We start from the raw sequence: 19,073 nt of genomic DNA, 5'->3' as shown, positions 1-19,073 counted from the left end.
GTTAATACCATTTAGCTTCAATGTGAGCTTTGATTTTCAACCAGATGTTGCTTGTCAATGACTACGAGTCTGATGTCTATGTTGAGCTTAAGCTGATCTTTCATTACTCAAATTAGCTGGACATAGCTCTGTTGACAACTTGTTTTTCTTCTCTTTTCTGTTATGGTTTTCATTTTCATTAGGTGGCATTACAACTACTATCGGACAAGGAGAAGAATGATCTTGCTCAATTAGTTAGCACAATGGTCTCATACTCTGTAACATATAAGACTACGAAATCAGATATGCTGCCTAATACTCTGAGGCATGAAGTAGCTGATGACTTGGCTCTGTCTCTTGTTCCCCGAATCAGTGACTTCATAAATTTTATGGTTTGGACTTGGATCATTATTCATGATTTCTATGATGGAAGTATGTTAATATCAGCCAGATTTTAATATCTATTCTATTATGTATGTGCAGGATTATACTTCAAACCATTATGTACTTTCTTTAGCTATGAAGCAGGTTTTGGTGCATGAGGTGAGACTTCATAAATTCTGATGTTTTATTTTAGTAATATATTTTTCTATTGCTTCTTAATTTAAGGAGGATATTCGAACCTCCTCCTTTGTGTTTCCCTCTTCACTTCCAATACAATATCTCAAGAAATGTTCATTAACCAATGATTTTCCTCATGTATAGCATTTTTGCTGCTGTCTTTATATAATTGCTTTGCGACTGAAGGTCAACAGGTAGTTGCCTATATGTTCAAATTTGAAAGAATAAAATGAAGTGTGAATGTGAAATATAACTAGCTCTCTATAAGGCTTAGGTACATTTATCATTTATTTTTACGTTTTTATATTTCCGATGGGAGTCTTAAATTTTTAGAATTCCATTCTGAGATTGCTTGTAGACCTTGGTAAAACCTTGGATTTTTTTATTTCTTGGGTAGTTTTTTCCTTCACGTTGATTCATTTAAAATTTGGTCATTATTTAGGGATTTCTATACCCATTTTTTAGTCTCATATTTCTGTTCAACTATTTCACGCGTTTCAGGTTGAAAAGCATAAGATTTTACAAGTTAATATTGAGAAAACTGTTGCTTTAGCCAATGGAGGGCATGGAGTTCTTGAGGCTGGAACTAACAACGTCCCATTAACCAATCCCAATCATGCAGCTGCAGATAATATGAATACCATTGAAAATCAGGCTCATGTTTTAGCGAGGCAATTAAATGCAAATTCCACGACAGTTTTGCCAAAATTGAATCCCGATAAAGGTGCAAGTGCAACAGACAGTGCAAAACTGCTAAATATGGGAAATAGGAAATCTCGTAGTTCCTCAAGTTTCTTTGACAGGTGATTCTTCCTGAAAGTTATTTGTATTTCTTATCAACCACTATCATAACTCAGTAAAACTACATTTTAGTTTCAATTATTTCTTCTAAAAGTGAATTTTGATATGTGAGAATAATGACTATTAAACCTAATCCATGTGCGGTATACATACCTTTTAATTTTGAAAGCCCATTTAAGTGCCTAGATATTGGAAATATATATTGGCCATTTAAAATGAAACCTAGCTGATTACTAGTCATGGGCTTTCCTTAACATACTGTCCCTTTATGAATTTGCATAGCCAGGAATAGACTTTTGCTGGCCTATATACTAGGCATCGGAATAATTTCGTGTCCCTAAAAATATGTCCTGCACATCTTAATTCCATTTTGTTGCACATAACAAAATCATGATTCATGAAACAATTATACATGCTCTAAGCTATATCTTGTCAGATTTGATATGAGAACTCATTATTTTATATTCCAGATGGCCATAATGTATAGCTAAGCTTCTATCATGGTAAAAATATTGTTTTTTTTTAGCAGCCTTTTCAAATCTGGCACATCGACAAAATTGTTAAATACAGTATTGATCTTTGTCGTTTTAACTTTTGATATAATCTGATAAGACACCATGCTTTATAGAAAATCTCCTTTTTTTATAAGGTAAAAAAAAAAAAGAGAGATAAAGAAAAGTTTATGATGATTTATGTATAACAAGATTTATGGTGTTGATTGATTTGTGTAACAACCACCCTTAGTGAAATAAGGCTAGTTTTTTTTCTTTTTTTGTACAATTGGATTGATGGATGGGTAGCATGTCTTGGTGAATGATTATCATTTCATTGTCATTGTTTTCTTCGCTTCAAGAGCAGATTTAAGAAGTCAAATGTTAAGGGTTCCCAAAGTAACGATAGATCTCTACAGAAAGAAGCTACCTTGGAGAAAGATCGATGCCCTTTACTTTTTAAATTTAATGAGGTATGATGCCTTCCCATTTTTATTTATGAATATAAATGGAAATTTCTTTGTATTTTATCTTAATACATGTATTTGATGGCAAATAATAATAATAATAATAATAATAATTGCATTTAAATAGTAAGGATTCATTGTTGCCGACTTGAAGGTCCTCTCATTTTTGCAAATCATTTTTACAAAGGGCGTTGGGAATGTTAAGAGAAACATTTTTGCAAATCATTACATGCAGTTTTACTTCTTTTAAGCACCATGGAGCCGTGAATTCAGTTAACAGCAATAGACGATTCATTGATAAGATAATTAGCCTGTCTAACTTTGTTAGCGATGATGCAACTAAATTGTAATCATTTTTATATGATTTTCTTGCTCTTCATCGCAATTTGGAAACATTGCATGCATCCATTTGTAGAGCAGAATGCAATATGGGAATTCATATGAAATTTTACTTTCATTGAGATACATGGCAATTGTCCAAGTAGAATTGTATTCACACTTACCATGTGATAAAGAAATGTAATATAAAACGGCTTCAGCTTCGGGTTGAATTAGTTCTTTGCATAATATTAGAGCTTGTGATTAATAGAAATCAGAGTGAAAATGAGGGAAAAGGAGAGAAAAGCTGTGAGGAAGAAAGATTCCATTGATAAAACTGAAAAATTACAGAATGATACAAGTGCTTGTTTAATTATAGAACAGACTCGACTGACTCAGACCTCAGAACAAATTCACACAACTCTAACAAACTCTAGAGTAGTAATCAGGTGAGATGCAGCTCACATTCACATTAGTTAATAGTGGTGGTGGTGGCATGATGGTGATGATAGTAGTGGTGGTGATGGTAATGACATGGTGGTGGCGGTGGCGATGGTGTAGTGGCTGTGGTCATGGCGTGATAATGGTAATGGTGGCAGCGACAGTGGTGGTAATGGTGGCATAGTGGCGACGACGGCGGTAGTGGTGGTGGTGGTGACGGCAGTTGCTGCGACGATAGTGATGATGATGACATGGTGGTGACGTTGGCGGTGGTGTAGTGGTGGCAGTGGCATGATAATGGTAGTGGTGGCGGCAGCCTATGAAGCACCGATACTTCTTAAATTTTTTTCCAACGTATCGGATACGCGTATCGGAAACGTATCGGACACGTATTGTACGGTAATCGACATCCTGTATCATCGAGAACGTATCGAAATCGCCGTATTGGTGCTTCATAGGCGGCAACGGTGGTGGTAATGGTGGTGGCTATAATAGTGGTGGTTGTGGTGGTGGTGACAGTAGTGGCTGCGACGACGGTGATAGTGATAACATGGTGGCGGTGGTGATGGTAATGGTGGTGGTGGCGGCGGCGGCGGCGATGGCAGTAGCAGCAGTGACGTGGTGGGTGGTTGGTGACGGTGGTAGTGATAATGATGGTGATGGTGACGGTGATGGTGGTGGTGGTGGTGGCAATGACAAGTGTCGGGAAATGGTGGTGGTGATGATGGTAGAGGTGGAGTGTGATTGAGAGAAACAAGTGTTTCTCATTTTATGCTCGGGAACAAAAAAACAGAAACTTTTTGATTCTTTTTTCTGTTCCCCAGCACAAAAATTAAATCGGTTTATCCTGGGAACAAAAAAATAAACCGGTTTTAGCAAACAAGTTTTTTATCCGTTTCTGTTCCCGGGAATAGAAATTAAAAAAAATAAATAAATTCCGGGAAGGTTGTCATGCACACCCCTAGTACCACATCGAAAACATAAGATTCTAGCTTGAGGTTTATATGGACTTTGAACTCTCTTACTTTACAAGTTAGTTTTTGGGGGGAGAGGCTTTTTCAAAGTTCATATTAATATTCTTCAATCTTCATGTTTGACTAAATTTAGTCTTAGAGACCCAATTGATTTTTCTAAACTGATCTGATTCTCTGGTTTTGGGTGGTTGAACCTCTCTGGGGCGGTTTGAAGGTTTTCCCCAGACCAGAATAGGGTCCGGGTAGTTTGACCGGTCTGATCCTACAAATTTTTTGAAACACTGGTTTAAAGCATAATTTCGAACGTGTATGTTATTGTGATACAAATTTTACTTGTGCTACTTATTACTTCACATGTTAACACTGTCCTACGAGAAGGAAAAGGAAGGGGTAACTAGTGATTAGTTACCTGACTTGAAACAGTTCTTTTTGTTTCTTTTTAACTAAAAAAATCTTCCTTTTTTTTTCCTTTTTCCTTTTTGAAAAGGTACTTTGAAGAGAATGCTCATTGTGAATTCTTCATTTCCTTGCAGGGCTTTACAAATGCGGTCAAAAGGCCTGTTCGCATTCGTGAATTTCTATTGTAATAATTCTTTTCACCAGTAATGTTTATTATTTCACTTGTTAGCCATAGAATTATCGATTTATCGTTAAGGGTTCTACTTGTTTACCCTTGAGTTATCAACTTAGTAGCATGTGTATCTCAAAGTTTTCAATTACATCATGCTCTGACATAGTCAAAGTATCCACTTTAGTCTTAATCTTTTTTATGAATATCTTTTACACTATCGAAAAGAAAGGGAATGTAGTGGCAGATATGTTAACCAAGCTACGTGTCTATGATTACCTGTTAAGCATCTATGAACTACTGATTTGCTCACCAAACGCAAATTTTATAATCATTCTCTGCAATTGAAGCTGCGACATTTGTCTCCATTTTCATTCGATATGTAATCAGCCTACAATAGGTACATGTGAGTGTTAAACATCCAAGAATTGCGAATTTATTCAGCAGATAACACATTTCTTTACATTTCTATTTATTTTAATCTTTAAAGAACACAACCAAGAAGCATACAATATTCTAACAAACATTAGAAAGGACATACTCGTCAATTTCTTCAATAAAGGAGCCTAGCTCTACTAACTGGGACATATAACTGAAAAGATAATACTTATAAAGAAAAGTATAACTAATCGATGTAATAGATGTAGTTAGAAAAATTAAATAATTCACAATTGAAGGCACTACTTTATAATCAAGTGCAATGAGACTTTAATAAAACTTTGAAAAATATATATTTCGAGTGATGAATGTAATAGCCGTAGTACTTCGGTTGTTAACATACATGATATTTAGCGTACACAACGGAAGACTTTATTATATTAAATATGAAATTGTCTTATAAAAATGAGTTAGGTTTTTTCAAAACATTTTCTAAAAACATTTCCAAAAGTGTTCACATAAGATATTGCATAAGCGTAAATTCTAAAACATACAACTACTAAATTAGCCATTATTAGTGGGCATTGACTAACCGGATATGACAACAAATGTCATTCTTGCTAGAGTTTCACAGGCAGCATAACTTATGAAGCACCAACACTTCAAAAATTCTGACGTGTCGTGTTCGACACTTCCCGACACTCTGACACTCCCCGACACTCCAACACGCATTATAAAAATTCAAAAAGGTTCAAAGGTTGCGTTGCGTTGAGTTTTTAGTTCCAACTATTAGATTCGTTGAATTGCGATTACTATTTTCTTGAGTTTAATATAAATATTTGGGATATGTTATGTTTCTTTGCAAAATTTATGAATATTATAAGTTTAGATTTATTTTTTTGTTAAATTATTGAATATTAAATATAATATACACTACATAAATTAAAATATTATTTAATATCAAAACGTGTCATAATGTGTCGAAATCTAACATTTTTTAGAATTAACGTGTCAGAGTGTTGTATCGTGTCACGTGTCCCGTGTCGGTATCAGTGCTACATAGAGCATAACGATTGTTTAACGAATATCTGGGAGATAAGAATCTCACTTAATAACATAATCTTGATAGACACAGTTTATATAATCGGACATCTCACAAGTCCCACATCGACTGTGATCCCCTGAGTGGGTCAATGCATACATAAAGGCTCCATGCCCAAAACTAAACATCAATTACAAGGATGTTCCTATAATCAACACATGCATATAAACAAATATATAACCAATACATAATTCTCCATCAGCTCATCAAATACAAGTCATGAGCATTATTATACAATTACATAGTCTCAAAATAACATAACTATAGCATGTTAAAAACACTGAACATGCTATCAAATAATATCCAACTGGCACTCCACTAGCCACGTGTCTGGTTCTTGCCTATGGAGGGCTCACCATTATGGTAGGTACCTGAAATGATATCCCCAAGAAGGGGTGAGATAACAATAATCTCAGTAAGCTCAAGGTTTATAAATAATCCTCTATTCCCTTGAACTCACTTCCTACATGACTCGAACCTCCAATAGCCAACATCTTGACATGTCCAACATGCCTAGTACGCAATAACCCCCAGAGTCCAGTCATAGGCAGTCTACACACAATATCTCAAGAGCATGAAATAACTCAAGGGAATGACCCAAGAGCCTACATACCCACTCATTGGCCAAGAACCTTATAACATACATCATCATAACATAATGAATCATATAATCTCTATATGAATGTTAATGAATTCACATATACAACATATCTCATACTCTCATGCAATGCAACCATAATGCCCACTATCATGGTGGAGTCACAAGAGAAGAGGGACATTCTAAACAAAGAGCTTACCTCAGAGAATTATACTTAGGCCTACTTGACTAGGCAAGTACGTATGCTCCAACTCAATGTCCTCACAAGCAAGTATCTTTAGGCACACCTAGAGAAGGAATCATACATATACATTAATGACATATTAATTAGTCAAGTAAATATACAAGACTTAGCCATTTATTGATTCCATTTCCTTTTTACATACTCATATGCCAATAATATGCCCAACACAAGCCTAGACCATTATTACATAATTACATGTTTTAGCTCATATAGAAGTGTTATCTTACAACACCATTCACTATGTGATTTAAACACTTTAATCATCTTAGAATTACACTCTAAGGCAATTAAAATAACTTGTATTATTTTTAACTTATCCTAGCCATATACATCCTTCATGGCCGTGGCATACATTAGGTACACAAGGTGTTCATTTGTTACCTATTTCCACAAAGACTAATTAGACACTTAGTCCATCAATAAACCCTCTTAGGTTAAGGCCTTCTCCACTTGACTTACAAATAATCAAGACATTTATCATCACTATATGTCATTCATAACCTTGAACATTAATTCACATTAGGATCCTAAGACTTGAGTTCACAACTTAAGACCATTCCAAGAATCACAATCCAATTCTCAAAGCTCATTCACTTTTAAGCCTTTTTTAACGAAAGTAATTAAACTCTAAGCCACTAACTCAAGGATCAACCAAATCAAGTCACATTACCTTACTTGGCCGTGGCATATACAAGGCCCCACAACATGGAAAATCAACTCACTTTAATCCACAAGTGGAATTAATCCTTAATTACATAATCAAACCCTAATTCATCATCCATTACCATTTTGCAACCCTAAACCCGAATTAATCAAGGAATGGTCGAATCATACATAGGGTATTTCCTTACAATTTTCCATCATTTAGTTACGTACTTGTATGGATTCCATCTTACCTTAAGCTTAAGTTAGCATTTGACCCCTTAATTGGGTTTAATTAGCAAACCATAATTAGGTTTAATTGGAAACCCTAAGTGAACATAAACTTCGTGTTTTTCGCTTATTTATATCCCTTATGTAATTCCATATCATCATTTATGCATCAGTTCATTTACTTCACTAATTACATGATTATTGGTTCTAAACCCTAATTAGGTTAAATTTTAGGATTTAATAGTTAATTAATCAATTATGCTTAATCTACCTCACTTAGTCCCTTCATTAGTGTCCCAATTAAGTCTTAGAACATATTTTAAAATGCTAAACCCTAGGATGAACAACTTGGCCGAATTGCAAGGTGGCTAGATTAGAGTTTTTATGTGTATGTTTTACACACTTTTATTGTTTAATTAAGTCCATCAAGCCATTAGCTCCCAAAAGTGTCATCTTTATTAATTTAACCATCAAACCCAAATTTAAACGAATAGGGCAGAATCATAATGGAAGGTTTTAGGATTCTTAGTTCATCCATTTCAAGGAACAACTCACACATTAGCCAAATGTGACACTTTCTCTTTCAAGTCTTCATCTTTCTTGATTTTAAGACATCCACACATTTAACCATGAAAACCCCATTTTTAATAATTTACAACATCATTATAAACAAGAATACATCATGGCCAAAATGGAAAGTGGGGGAAAGAAGGGTTTGGAGTCATCTTTTCCATGGATCCAAGTCTTACTTCTTCAAGATGACTCATTTAGTTCAAACTCCGACATTTACTTACCAAGAATGCTTCTTTTTCACCAAGAACACACACCTTCATAAGATATTCAAGGATTTAGAACAAAAGACGTAATTTTAAAAGAGTAAAGTTAGGGTTTTTCAAAAAGAAAATGCAAGGAACTTACACTAGAAACTCAAAGAATGACCAAAGGAAGTGTGTTCTTTAATAAAGAGCTTCAACCACCATTTTTTTGCCATAAGAGGAAAGAATATGCAGCTGATGTATAGGGAAGTTCAGCCACGAAATTTAAGGTTCAAGGGTCAAGAACATAAGCTTTTACAAGTTCAAAGGCTAAGGAACAAGATTTTTGAAGAGTGTTTTGGATTTTGATGAAGTTTAAGTGGTGAAACAGTAGAGAGAAGGAAGAGAGAATGGAAAACTCGAACTTAGAGAGAGAGGGGGGTTGTTGAGCTGCTGATGAGGGTGAGGAAGAGGGGATCTGTAACAGCTCGTTACGTACTGGTATTATTAACAATGATTATGATATTAAGCGCAGTTACAATCACAACAATTCATTTTAAAAAATGCGAGTAAACTTTTTTCATTTATTACGCGAACATTTAAAACAATAATAAAGCGTAATAATAAAATCTGTGACCGTAACTGTAAACTCTCTGCGGAATAATTATTTAAACTACTTACATGTCATATATTACCTCTCTCAAGTCACTAAGGGGTTCCCATAAACTCACTTAGCCTAAATCTCACTTTTACGTTTTCTACCTATTCGAATATGGTTCGGTCTTTCAATTTCTGCAGATAAACCGCATTCTACGAACTTCCCATATTTTGATATGTTATTCTATACTTAAATACCTTTCTGAAAAGATATCACACGAGTCATAAAGTTCTCGTTTTCTCCGGATATCGTCGTTTGAAGTTGGACAAGCAAATCTGCCAGCCAACCTCAAACAGGGCTCGGAACAACCCTCACTCTATCAATTATTTTGGAAAATTAACTCAACCAATTGCTCTCATATTTTTATACAGTAAACTAGACACCTCAATCTTCAATTTGACATATCATACGCTTAATTTGACCAAGAAACGAAGCAAAAATAAAATTCCTAAAAACTGCGAGAAACAGCCTCTGCACAGGTGTGTTCTGGACAGTCCGTCTTCATCGGCTTCTACAAGGCTGCGTGAAACCCAGAAAATTCCCCAATTTCAACACAAGATAGAAGAAATCTCAAGATTTAAAACGGCATATGGCACTTCCTCATTGGACTTCTGTGGAGGGAGATATGCTCTCACAAAGTTCACCTAAATTCTGCCAATTTTAGAAATTTCGCCAGAGTCTCCTTTGTTTTTCCAATAATTCCCACTTTTGTAAAAGTGCATAACTAGCCTCAAGGGTACCTAATAGACATAGGTGACACTCAAGGACCAACAATGCCTTGGTGCTCTTACAACCCTTCACAATTTATATAATTTTACTTACTTTTTCATTCACTTATCTCAGTATAAATCCTTAAACCATTTCAATCACATTAATTCCTTTGCATGCATTTCTTTAGCATAAAACATAAATTCAATCCTGAAATAGGCCTATTGCTCTTTCATCATATTCATGCATCAATATTACATAGAGTCATTACAATTTATAACCTTCTCCAATTAACATAATACAATAAAATCCAAATGAAAGCATAATAAAACATAAACTAAACTTAGCAAACAAGAGACATGAACAAAATGACAATATGCATACTCCTAGATCCACATAATGTTAATGTCCTAAGTCTAGCCTAGGCCAAATAGACACAAAATGCAAAATATACATAGGTCCTCATGCTCAACCTACGGGCCTCTTGCCCGCCGCTGCAGCACCACTGCTACCACCGGAAATAAAGTCCCCGAGACGGGGTGAGATATACGGATATATCTCAGTAACCCAGAGGTTCTGGACAATACTCCGCCCAATGGCTCACTTCGATGCATATCAACAATATAATATAACCTTTAAAAACGGGATAAAGCAAGGGATTTAGTGAAGTAGGGAAGCATATGGAAATCAAAATACGACGAAGCTGGAATGGTCGATGCCAAAACCACGCAACGTCCAGCCTATTGGCCTCGGCATATAAGCCTACGGGTTTCAAACCAAGGAGTGTTCCCAGAACATCAACCAAGGCACCCTCCATCCATATCCACCCGAGACTTCCTAGTGTGCTCCTCTACGGATCACACACCACGACCCCAGGGGTCAACTGGAACTCCCTCACGGAGACCTATCCAGTGGAAGTCTGTAACGCCCGAAGGCAACAGTCTACTGGCTAGAGACACGGTACATCCTATGTACCACCATATATACTAAATGCACGAGCATGTTATACTACATTATCCATATACATTTCCTACCACTACCCTCAACGGGCATGGTGGAATACACACGGGGATCAAACCCCAGTACTAAGGGATTACCTGTATAATCTCCTCTCCCACAGCTCCAATGCAATAATTTCCTGAGCTAGGTACACAAACAGAAATGCCTACACAAAGGACATTCCCAATTCAGTTTACATTCACCAAAACATGCAAGTTATAAAGCATTCCAGCATGGTTCAAGAGTACTTACCACAATCCCTTTGGTCCGGGACCAAGGGAAACCCACCGAGCTCACGGTTCAGGGTTCAAATCCGCGGAAGGCAACCTACAATGATCACACAGGGATCATCAGTACAGAGTGTAATCAACCAAGATTACAAAACGTCAAAATCCTCCCCTACACAATGGTAGGTTCGGCCAAACACGTGTTAATTTCCAAATTATTTTCCTAAATTTTTATTTTATTTTTCTTTAGCATCATAATGCTACCACAACACCATTTTAGGTGTCACTTTTCACCCTACACCATCACAATACCGTTTTTCCATTTATTCCACTCTAGGTCCCATTGTAAACTCCACATAATGCTAGCATTTTTTCCTTTGATTTTTCTTGCATCCATTCACCTTACAACACCTCAAAATACCATTTAACACTACACAACATCCATTGCACAATTTCACAACATCAAATCCCCAATTTAATCATTATGGCCGAATTGTACATAGCCTTCCTCCAAGGGTTATTCAATTCAATTCAACTACTCCACACGTCATACAATCCTACTATTAACTCATACAATCATTTAACAACTCAATTACACAATCCTACAACCAACCCAAATCACAAAGTCATGGAATTTCCACATCAAAATTTCCTAAGTTATGCATACATTTCCTCATTAATTTTTATGGTTTCTATCACTCTAAAACATCATTCTAAGCCACTTTTATCTAATACACATTTTTCATTTGAGCTCTCTAACTACATCAATCACACAAACATGCTCTAGGTTTCATGAAAATGGATCTATCAATTCAACCAATAAAAGGTGTTGAAACTTACCCACAATCAAGTCACAAGACTCCTCCAAGTGGTCTCCAAGCAATGGCTTGAACAATCAACTCCAAAATTCCCAAAAATCCTCACAAATTCGCAGATGCTTTTGCCTCCTCCCTCTCAAATGAGTGAGTTTCAAGGCTAGTGGATGATATGGTTGTGTCCGGATCGTCGTTTACTTGAAGTTTGATGACAAACTTTTCTTGATTTGGTGATGTATTGAGGAAGTTATGAGGGAATGAAGTTTTGAAGCCAAACTTTGTCTTCCAATGAGGGGTTACGGGTTTGAGAGGAGGGAGGGGAGGAAGGTGATGATGTAATAGTGACCTTGCCATGTGGCAAGGTCCACTTAAGTGGGGTGGGTCCCACCGCCACCTCACACGTTTTTAAGTTAATTCAAATCTCCCGCTTAATCCACTAAACGTCCATAATTTCATAACCTATTTAGAAATTCTAATTTTTAACATTAACCATTGTCCTTAATTTCCCTTGATCAGATGAATCCGGAGTTTTCCGGTCGTTCGGAAAAATTGCATTTTTAAGCTGTTACACGCGTTGTGGGCACGCTTCTCCAAACTTACTAATTTCCATCAATTTTCATCAGAATTCATATTTCCTACTATTATATACCATTTATAACTTATATCCAAAGCTAGAGCTCAAAACTCATTCGACACGTTTTACGGTGCAACTGCACCGTGATATTTTTACCAGGTAAAAACACTATTCACAAAATTTTCTGAAACTTGCCTGACCACTCAATTTTTCGTTCTGAATCCATTTTCAGGGTTAGTTTTCCCATTTGAGACCTCCTACTCAATTTTATCTTCCTAGGGTTACGTGTTTGGCTAATTACCGTTTCACCCTTCCTATGTATTTTAACCTAATTTTCAAGATTTTCACTAATTCTTCCCTTTAATCCATATTTAATATATTAATATAGGTTTTAGAATTGTGAGGTGTTATAGGATCCTTATGTTTTTAGGGTTTTTCTATGTCATTAAGTGACTTTCTATCATTTAGTGACATCTGGTGTAATTTTTCTTTGAGCTGTTATCAAATTTTTACTCGAAAACCCCCAAGATCCCAACTTTAAGTAATTAATATTAAGTTTGTTTAATTAACATATTTCTTAGAAGTGGCAATATGGATTGAACCTGACAGGTCAACCTGCCAACCCGCCAAAACGGGGCGGGTTGGGTTACATATCCCAACCCACCAACCCGCCGCAACCCACCCCGGCGGGTTGTGGGTCAAAACGGGTTGGCAGCGGGTTGGCCCGTTGGGGGGTTTTTTTTTTTTTTTTTACTATTAGGTAGTATTTTATTTGTTTTTAAGCTTTTGTAATATCCATTTTTTTTATCTTAGCACTCCCTAGAAAAAATAGAGAAGAAAATCTTTATTTATGACAAATGTTATCTATATATGGAGACAAAAATAAGTTCCTAAAGAACGTTTAATTGAATATTAGCATACATTTAAATAAAAATAATTAATATTATAAAATAAATAAAATATAATTTATTTTTAATTTTTAATTATTTTTTATTTTTTAGGAGGGTTGACCCGCCAATCACCACAAAACGGGGTGGGTTTGGGTTTTCAACCCAGGGTCGGGGCGGCCCAACCCTTTTTCGGCGGGTTGACGGTGGGTCGGGGCAGGCCGACCCGTTTTGCCACCCCTAATGTTTCTAACTCAAAAATCTAATTAGTATCTCACAGATATGCTTACTGCTGTTTAACTACACTATAGTCCTTACGGGTATCCTTAATAGTACCCGAACTTCATAGCTTTCTTAATTTTATTTCATTGGCCTAATTAAGATTTGTTTAGGATATATTGGACTTATATTCTCTTTTCTAATCTTTTTCTCATTTCAGAGCTCTACCGGCTGTTTCCACAGCAGTACAAAATACCCGATAAAAGTGACTTTATCAAAATACCTCAATATGGATATCATAATTCACAGAATCAAATCCTTTTATCATTTATGATAATTATATCCTTAGAATTGTCCTCTAACTCAGATTCACTGATTAAGGTTAATCAGATACCTGTTACTGCCTCAGCAGTACAAAATATTAGGTCAAAACTCACTTTCTCAAAATATCCACAATGTGAGTGTCAATCTTTACAAAATTGAATTCTAAACTCATCTATGATAATGGTATCATTAGAATAACTCTCTAACCCAGATTCACCTGGTTAGGGTTATTCTACTCTCTGTTGCTGCATCAAAAGTCAAAATAATAGGCAGAAATCCACTTGTTTAAAATACCATTAATATGGATATCAAAATTCATATAATTTCTTCCTCAAATAACTCTCTAATTTTGAATTCTCCATATTAGAGTTATTATAATGAATTATAGAAACCTCACTAAAAAAATTAGCTGAACTTTTTTATGTTGTGTAATTATTGTAGATCTTTTAATCACTTATTTAAAGGTCTACAATGATTACTGTAACACCCTGTGTGCACCCGCTGTATTAAACATGTAAATGGTAATAAGCGCAGCTCAACAAATGCGGAAGCTAAAAATTTCAATTATGAACCTTATCATATTAACTGAGTGAATTTTTTAAAAAAAACCGCCTGTATATAAATTGCAATAAATAACTAAACTGAATAACCTCATAACATAAATAAGGTATTAAGACATGGAACTACAACACTTAGACCAGACATATCTTGATACAATAATACAACTCTAGTCTGAAATAAACACAACTTATTCAGATGTGGCATGGACAACCCCCATGCTCACCAAATAAAGCAACATAGTCAAATCATGTCTCAAGTACAATAACCACAAAGATATAATAGCAAAGCAGAAATCATAATAAAATGGCAAGGTGCATGCATAATCTCAACTCAACTCCGGCCTCCTGCTATTAGAGGTCTCAACCTCTGAAATACCTGTACCTGAAAATATGCCCCACACAGGGTGAGATCTCTAACAGAAATCTCAGTAAGGCAAGAGGTTCTCAAGGACTCTCCACCTCAAGCTCACTTACATGTGCAATATAAGTTCAAAAATGATAACAATAGGATAATAGCAAATATTTGGGCAATGGTGCATATGTCCATATCATGTGTGTATACATCCTACAGGCTAGAGAATAAAATGTAGGCATTACGTATGTCTACAACCCACAGTACAAGGAGTCCATCATGTTCCTCACACACAGAGTTACCATCTTGCATGTGGCCCGACATGCTCAGGGATTATTGTCTCGTGTGGAATACCCCATATACATATACATATGACAAATGCAATATATCATAATCCAACTCAACAACATATCAAATATTCATCACGTAAACAGATACATTTTTAGGAAAACACATCATGCATATAAACCATTCCTCCATGAGGTTTGGTGGAACCATCAATGGGTAAAATCGAGGACACAAAAGCTTAACTGAAATGCCCAAATCCTTATCCAAAGGCTTGGTGTACACCGATACACCAACAATCACACAATCCAACAATTGCAATTTGTTTTATATAGAGAATAATTTTAACAATCAGAATCCCGAATTTCATAGCAATTGGACAATGTTTTCTTTTTTGTTTGGTGACTGTAGGCTTCTTCCAAAACCCCCAAGCATAAACTGTCTTTACTATTTTTAAAATTGAAACTGCAACTTTTTACCAAAACTTCTAAAATTTTACTATGTTAAACTAGACATCACAAAATTTCCAATGACATATTTTATGTCTCAATCGGAGTTGTATAGTTGCGGTTATGTTTTTCGCAAGGTAACAGAATATTCCTCAGAAAGGCAGCAACTTAAAACTCAAACCACGATTTATCCACTTCTCCAATGGATCTGAAATTTCGTAAAATTGTAGCCTTATGTGTTAGCTTCACATAAGTCCAAGCCTCACTCAATTTGGAGCTATGTAGCTCGAGATATCGCGATTTTCCTAAACTAGTGCGTTGTTGTTATTTTCTTCACGCGGGAATCGATTCCAAGTTTTAGAGAATCGATTCCTTCGCGACAGAATTAAAAAAAAAACTGCTTTTTTTTTCTGTTTGGGAGGTGTTTCAATGGCATCCCAAAGGTTCTAACTTCGATATACCAACTTACAGAAGTTCAATTAACTTTATTACACTTAGATTAACAACCCTCAACACAAATCATTAAAGTTTGTCTTTTTCATTACTCAAAACAAGCCATTTTCATAAATTTATAGAGGAAATGGTATGAGTTTACCTTACAGCTTCTAAAATTAGAGAAAGAGGGATCTTTGGATGCCTTTTGACCACACCCAAACTACATAAAAGAAGGTGCACGAAAATGAACTCCCAAAGCTAGGTTCTTTCTCCATAAAGATGACACCTTGGTACATCATTGTGTGTGTAAATGGCTCAAACACAAACTCACAACTATGGCAGTCCCTCATTCTCCAAAAACAGCAACCTCAAGGCTCAAAAAGTGTATCTTTCTCTCACAAAACACAAGCTTTCAATGATTCAAGGTTGTACCATGGAAGAGGGATGAAGAAAGCATGGTTCTTGGTCAAGTTTCATGAAAAAGGGATGGACTTCCATGGAGTTTTTGAGTGGGCAGCCATGAAGAGTTTTGGAAGAGTGGCAACCTGAGTGTTAGAAAGTTTAGGGTTTTTGTCCCTATTTATAAGTGTACCCATTTAAACTAACAATGTTAATTCTAATAGTTCTACTAATTATTTTTCCTTTTAACTTTATATTCTTAACCTAGATATTTTTCTAGGAATTATCATATTTTTACATTAATTTTTCAAGACACTTTATCGGTACACATTTTATACATAATCGATATTAGTTTTGACATCTTTGCTTATTATTTTTACCCAAAACTTAATATTCTTATCCTAGATATTGTTCTAGGAATATTCATATATTTATTTATATTTTTTGAGTTGCTTCACTGGTATCCATTTATACCGTGAAATACCCCGTGTTTTGCATTTTCCTTCTGAAAAGTGACTGAACATAATTATTCTAATCTTTCTATATTTATCCAAGTCAATTATGGAATTTATCTATTAAATCTGTATTTACTTATTAAATTTTTAATTTAGCGGTGCGGTTTCTTACACTCACCCCACTTTTTAAGAATTTTGTCTGCAAAAATATAGACATTCCTGTCCCTAAACTCGGGGTACCGCCAGAGAAGCTCGTCGTCCCACTCCTAAGTACACTCCTCATGAGTTCTTCTTTCCTATTGCACTTTGACCATTGCAATGATCTTGCTCTTTAGCTTTTTCTTACCATGATCAAATATCTTGAGTGGTCCTAAGAGAGTCTTTATGTTCTCCCGAATTTCCACATCATCGGGTTGCACAATGAGCGAAGGATCTGTTATGTATCTCCGCAGTTGTGACACATTAAACACATCATGGATGTTGGCCAAATTCAGAGGTAAGGCAAGCTAGTAGGCTACAGGTCCTACCCTACCAAGTATCTGGTATGACCCAATGAATCTCGGGCTAAGCTTCCTCACTCCAAGGGTACGACCGACACCAGTGAGAGTGAAAGTCTCACAAACACGTGTTCACCCTCACTGTACTCCAATGGTCTATGCTTGTTGTCACAGTAACTATTTTGACGATTCTGTGCTTGCTTCAGCTTTTCTCTGATCATCTGGATCTGCTGGGTAGTATCTTGGACAAAGTCCGAGCCAAATAACTCACGATCTCCAATCTCAGACTAACATGTAGGAGTCCTACACCTCCTACCATACAACGCCTCGTAGGGTGCCATGCCCAAGCTAGCATGAAAATTATTGTTGAACGAAAACTCAACCATTGGTAGTACTGATCCCAATGTTTGGATGGTCTACTCAGTATGTCCATCAGTCTGAGGGTGATAGGCTGTACTCAATCTCAACTGAGTACCAAAAGCTCACTGTAGTCTCTCCCAGATCCGAGATGTGAACTTCGGGTCCTTATCACTAATGATACTCTCGGGAACCCCATGAAGCCTCACAATCTCGTGAACATATATCTTGGCCAACTGCTATATAGAGAAGCTCACCTTTACTTGAAGAAAATGGGCAGACTTAGTCAATCTGTCCACAATGACCCAAATAGAGTCGCAACTAGCCTGAGTTTTAGGCAATCCCACAACGAAGTCCATGAAAATGCTCTCCCACTTCCATTGTGGAATCTTAAGAGGTTGAAGCTTACTAGATGTTTTCTGGTGCTCAATCTTCACTTTCCGGCATATCAAACACTTGAACACAAAAACTGCTATATCTTTCTTTATACCCGGACACTAAAAGTTCTTCTTTAAATCCTGGTACATCTTTGTAGCCCTAGGGTGGATAGTGAATTAGCCCTTATGAGCCTCTGACGTCACCTCCTCTGTCAACGGACCTCTAGGTACCACAATCCTATTCTGAAAAAATAACAATCCCTGATCGTTCCAAGACACACCATCTTGGTTCTTCACATAATCCAGACATTCTCTTTGCACTTGCATATTTTTTATCTTATTCATTAGCTCATTCTCAACTCTTACAGTTTCCATCTCAAGAAGTGCACCCCAAACAAAGAGGTCACTGTCAAGTCTCAAAATTTTTCAATCACATCAAAATCATTAATTATTAAGTTGGATAGACTAACGAATTTTTGACTCAAAGCATCAGCTACCACACTGGCCTTGCCGGGGTAGTACTTCAACTCAAAGTCATAGTCCTTACGAAATTCCATCCATCATCCCTATCTCATATTCAGCTCTTCCTGGTTAAAAAGATACTTCAAACTCTTATGATCGCTAAACACCTCAAACTTCATTCCATACAGATAATGCCTCAAAATTTTAGCGGCAAAAATGATAACAGCCAACTCCATATCATGAGTCGGGTAGTTCTCCTCATGAGGCTTTAACTGCCTTGAAGCATCAGTAACAACTCTGCAAGTCTGCATCAACACACAACTATCCCCTTCTTAGAAGCATCACAATATAGCTCAAACTGCTCCGCGGGATCCGAAAGGATCAACACTAGTGTAGTTATCAGTCTCTCCTTTAACTCCTGAAAGCATTCCTCACCCTCGTGAGTCAACACAAATAGAGTCTTCTTCCGGGTAAGACGAGTAAA

General features: G+C 36.2%; 1 protein-coding gene across 1 annotated transcript; it reads left to right on the top strand.

The window, feature by feature from the left end:
* The first annotated feature begins 268 nt into the window (after positions 1-268).
* Positions 269-4,663, top strand: LOC133311645 (uncharacterized). Its single transcript, XM_061512717.1, has 5 exons — positions 269-371; positions 463-522; positions 1,042-1,343; positions 2,200-2,305; positions 4,566-4,663. Exons 1-5 carry the CDS (start codon positions 285-287, stop codon positions 4,617-4,619), a joined length of 609 nt encoding a protein of 202 aa, XP_061368701.1. The 5' UTR covers positions 269-284; the 3' UTR covers positions 4,620-4,663.
* Positions 4,664-19,073: the final 14,410 nt, after the last annotated feature.

The sequence above is a fragment of the Gastrolobium bilobum genome, unplaced genomic scaffold, assembly GCF_033153095.1.
Source record: "Gastrolobium bilobum isolate Gb01-03AN ecotype WA unplaced genomic scaffold, APGP_CSIRO_Gbil_v1 utg47238, whole genome shotgun sequence".
Classification (NCBI taxonomy): domain Eukaryota; kingdom Viridiplantae; phylum Streptophyta; class Magnoliopsida; order Fabales; family Fabaceae; genus Gastrolobium; species Gastrolobium bilobum.
This window is presented reverse-complemented; position numbering and strand designations above follow the sequence as displayed.

Excerpts from the sequence above, each read along its gene's own strand:
- LOC133311645 (XM_061512717.1), top strand. The coding sequence starts at position 285 with ATGCTGCCTAATACTCTGAGGCATGAAGTAGCTGATGACTTGGCTCTG. Across the intron at positions 523-1,041 it reads AGCAGGTTTTGGTGCATGAG|GTTGAAAAGCATAAGATTTT; the intron begins GTGAGACTTCAT and ends CACGCGTTTCAG. Across the intron at positions 1,344-2,199 it reads TCCTCAAGTTTCTTTGACAG|ATTTAAGAAGTCAAATGTTA; the intron begins GTGATTCTTCCT and ends CTTCAAGAGCAG.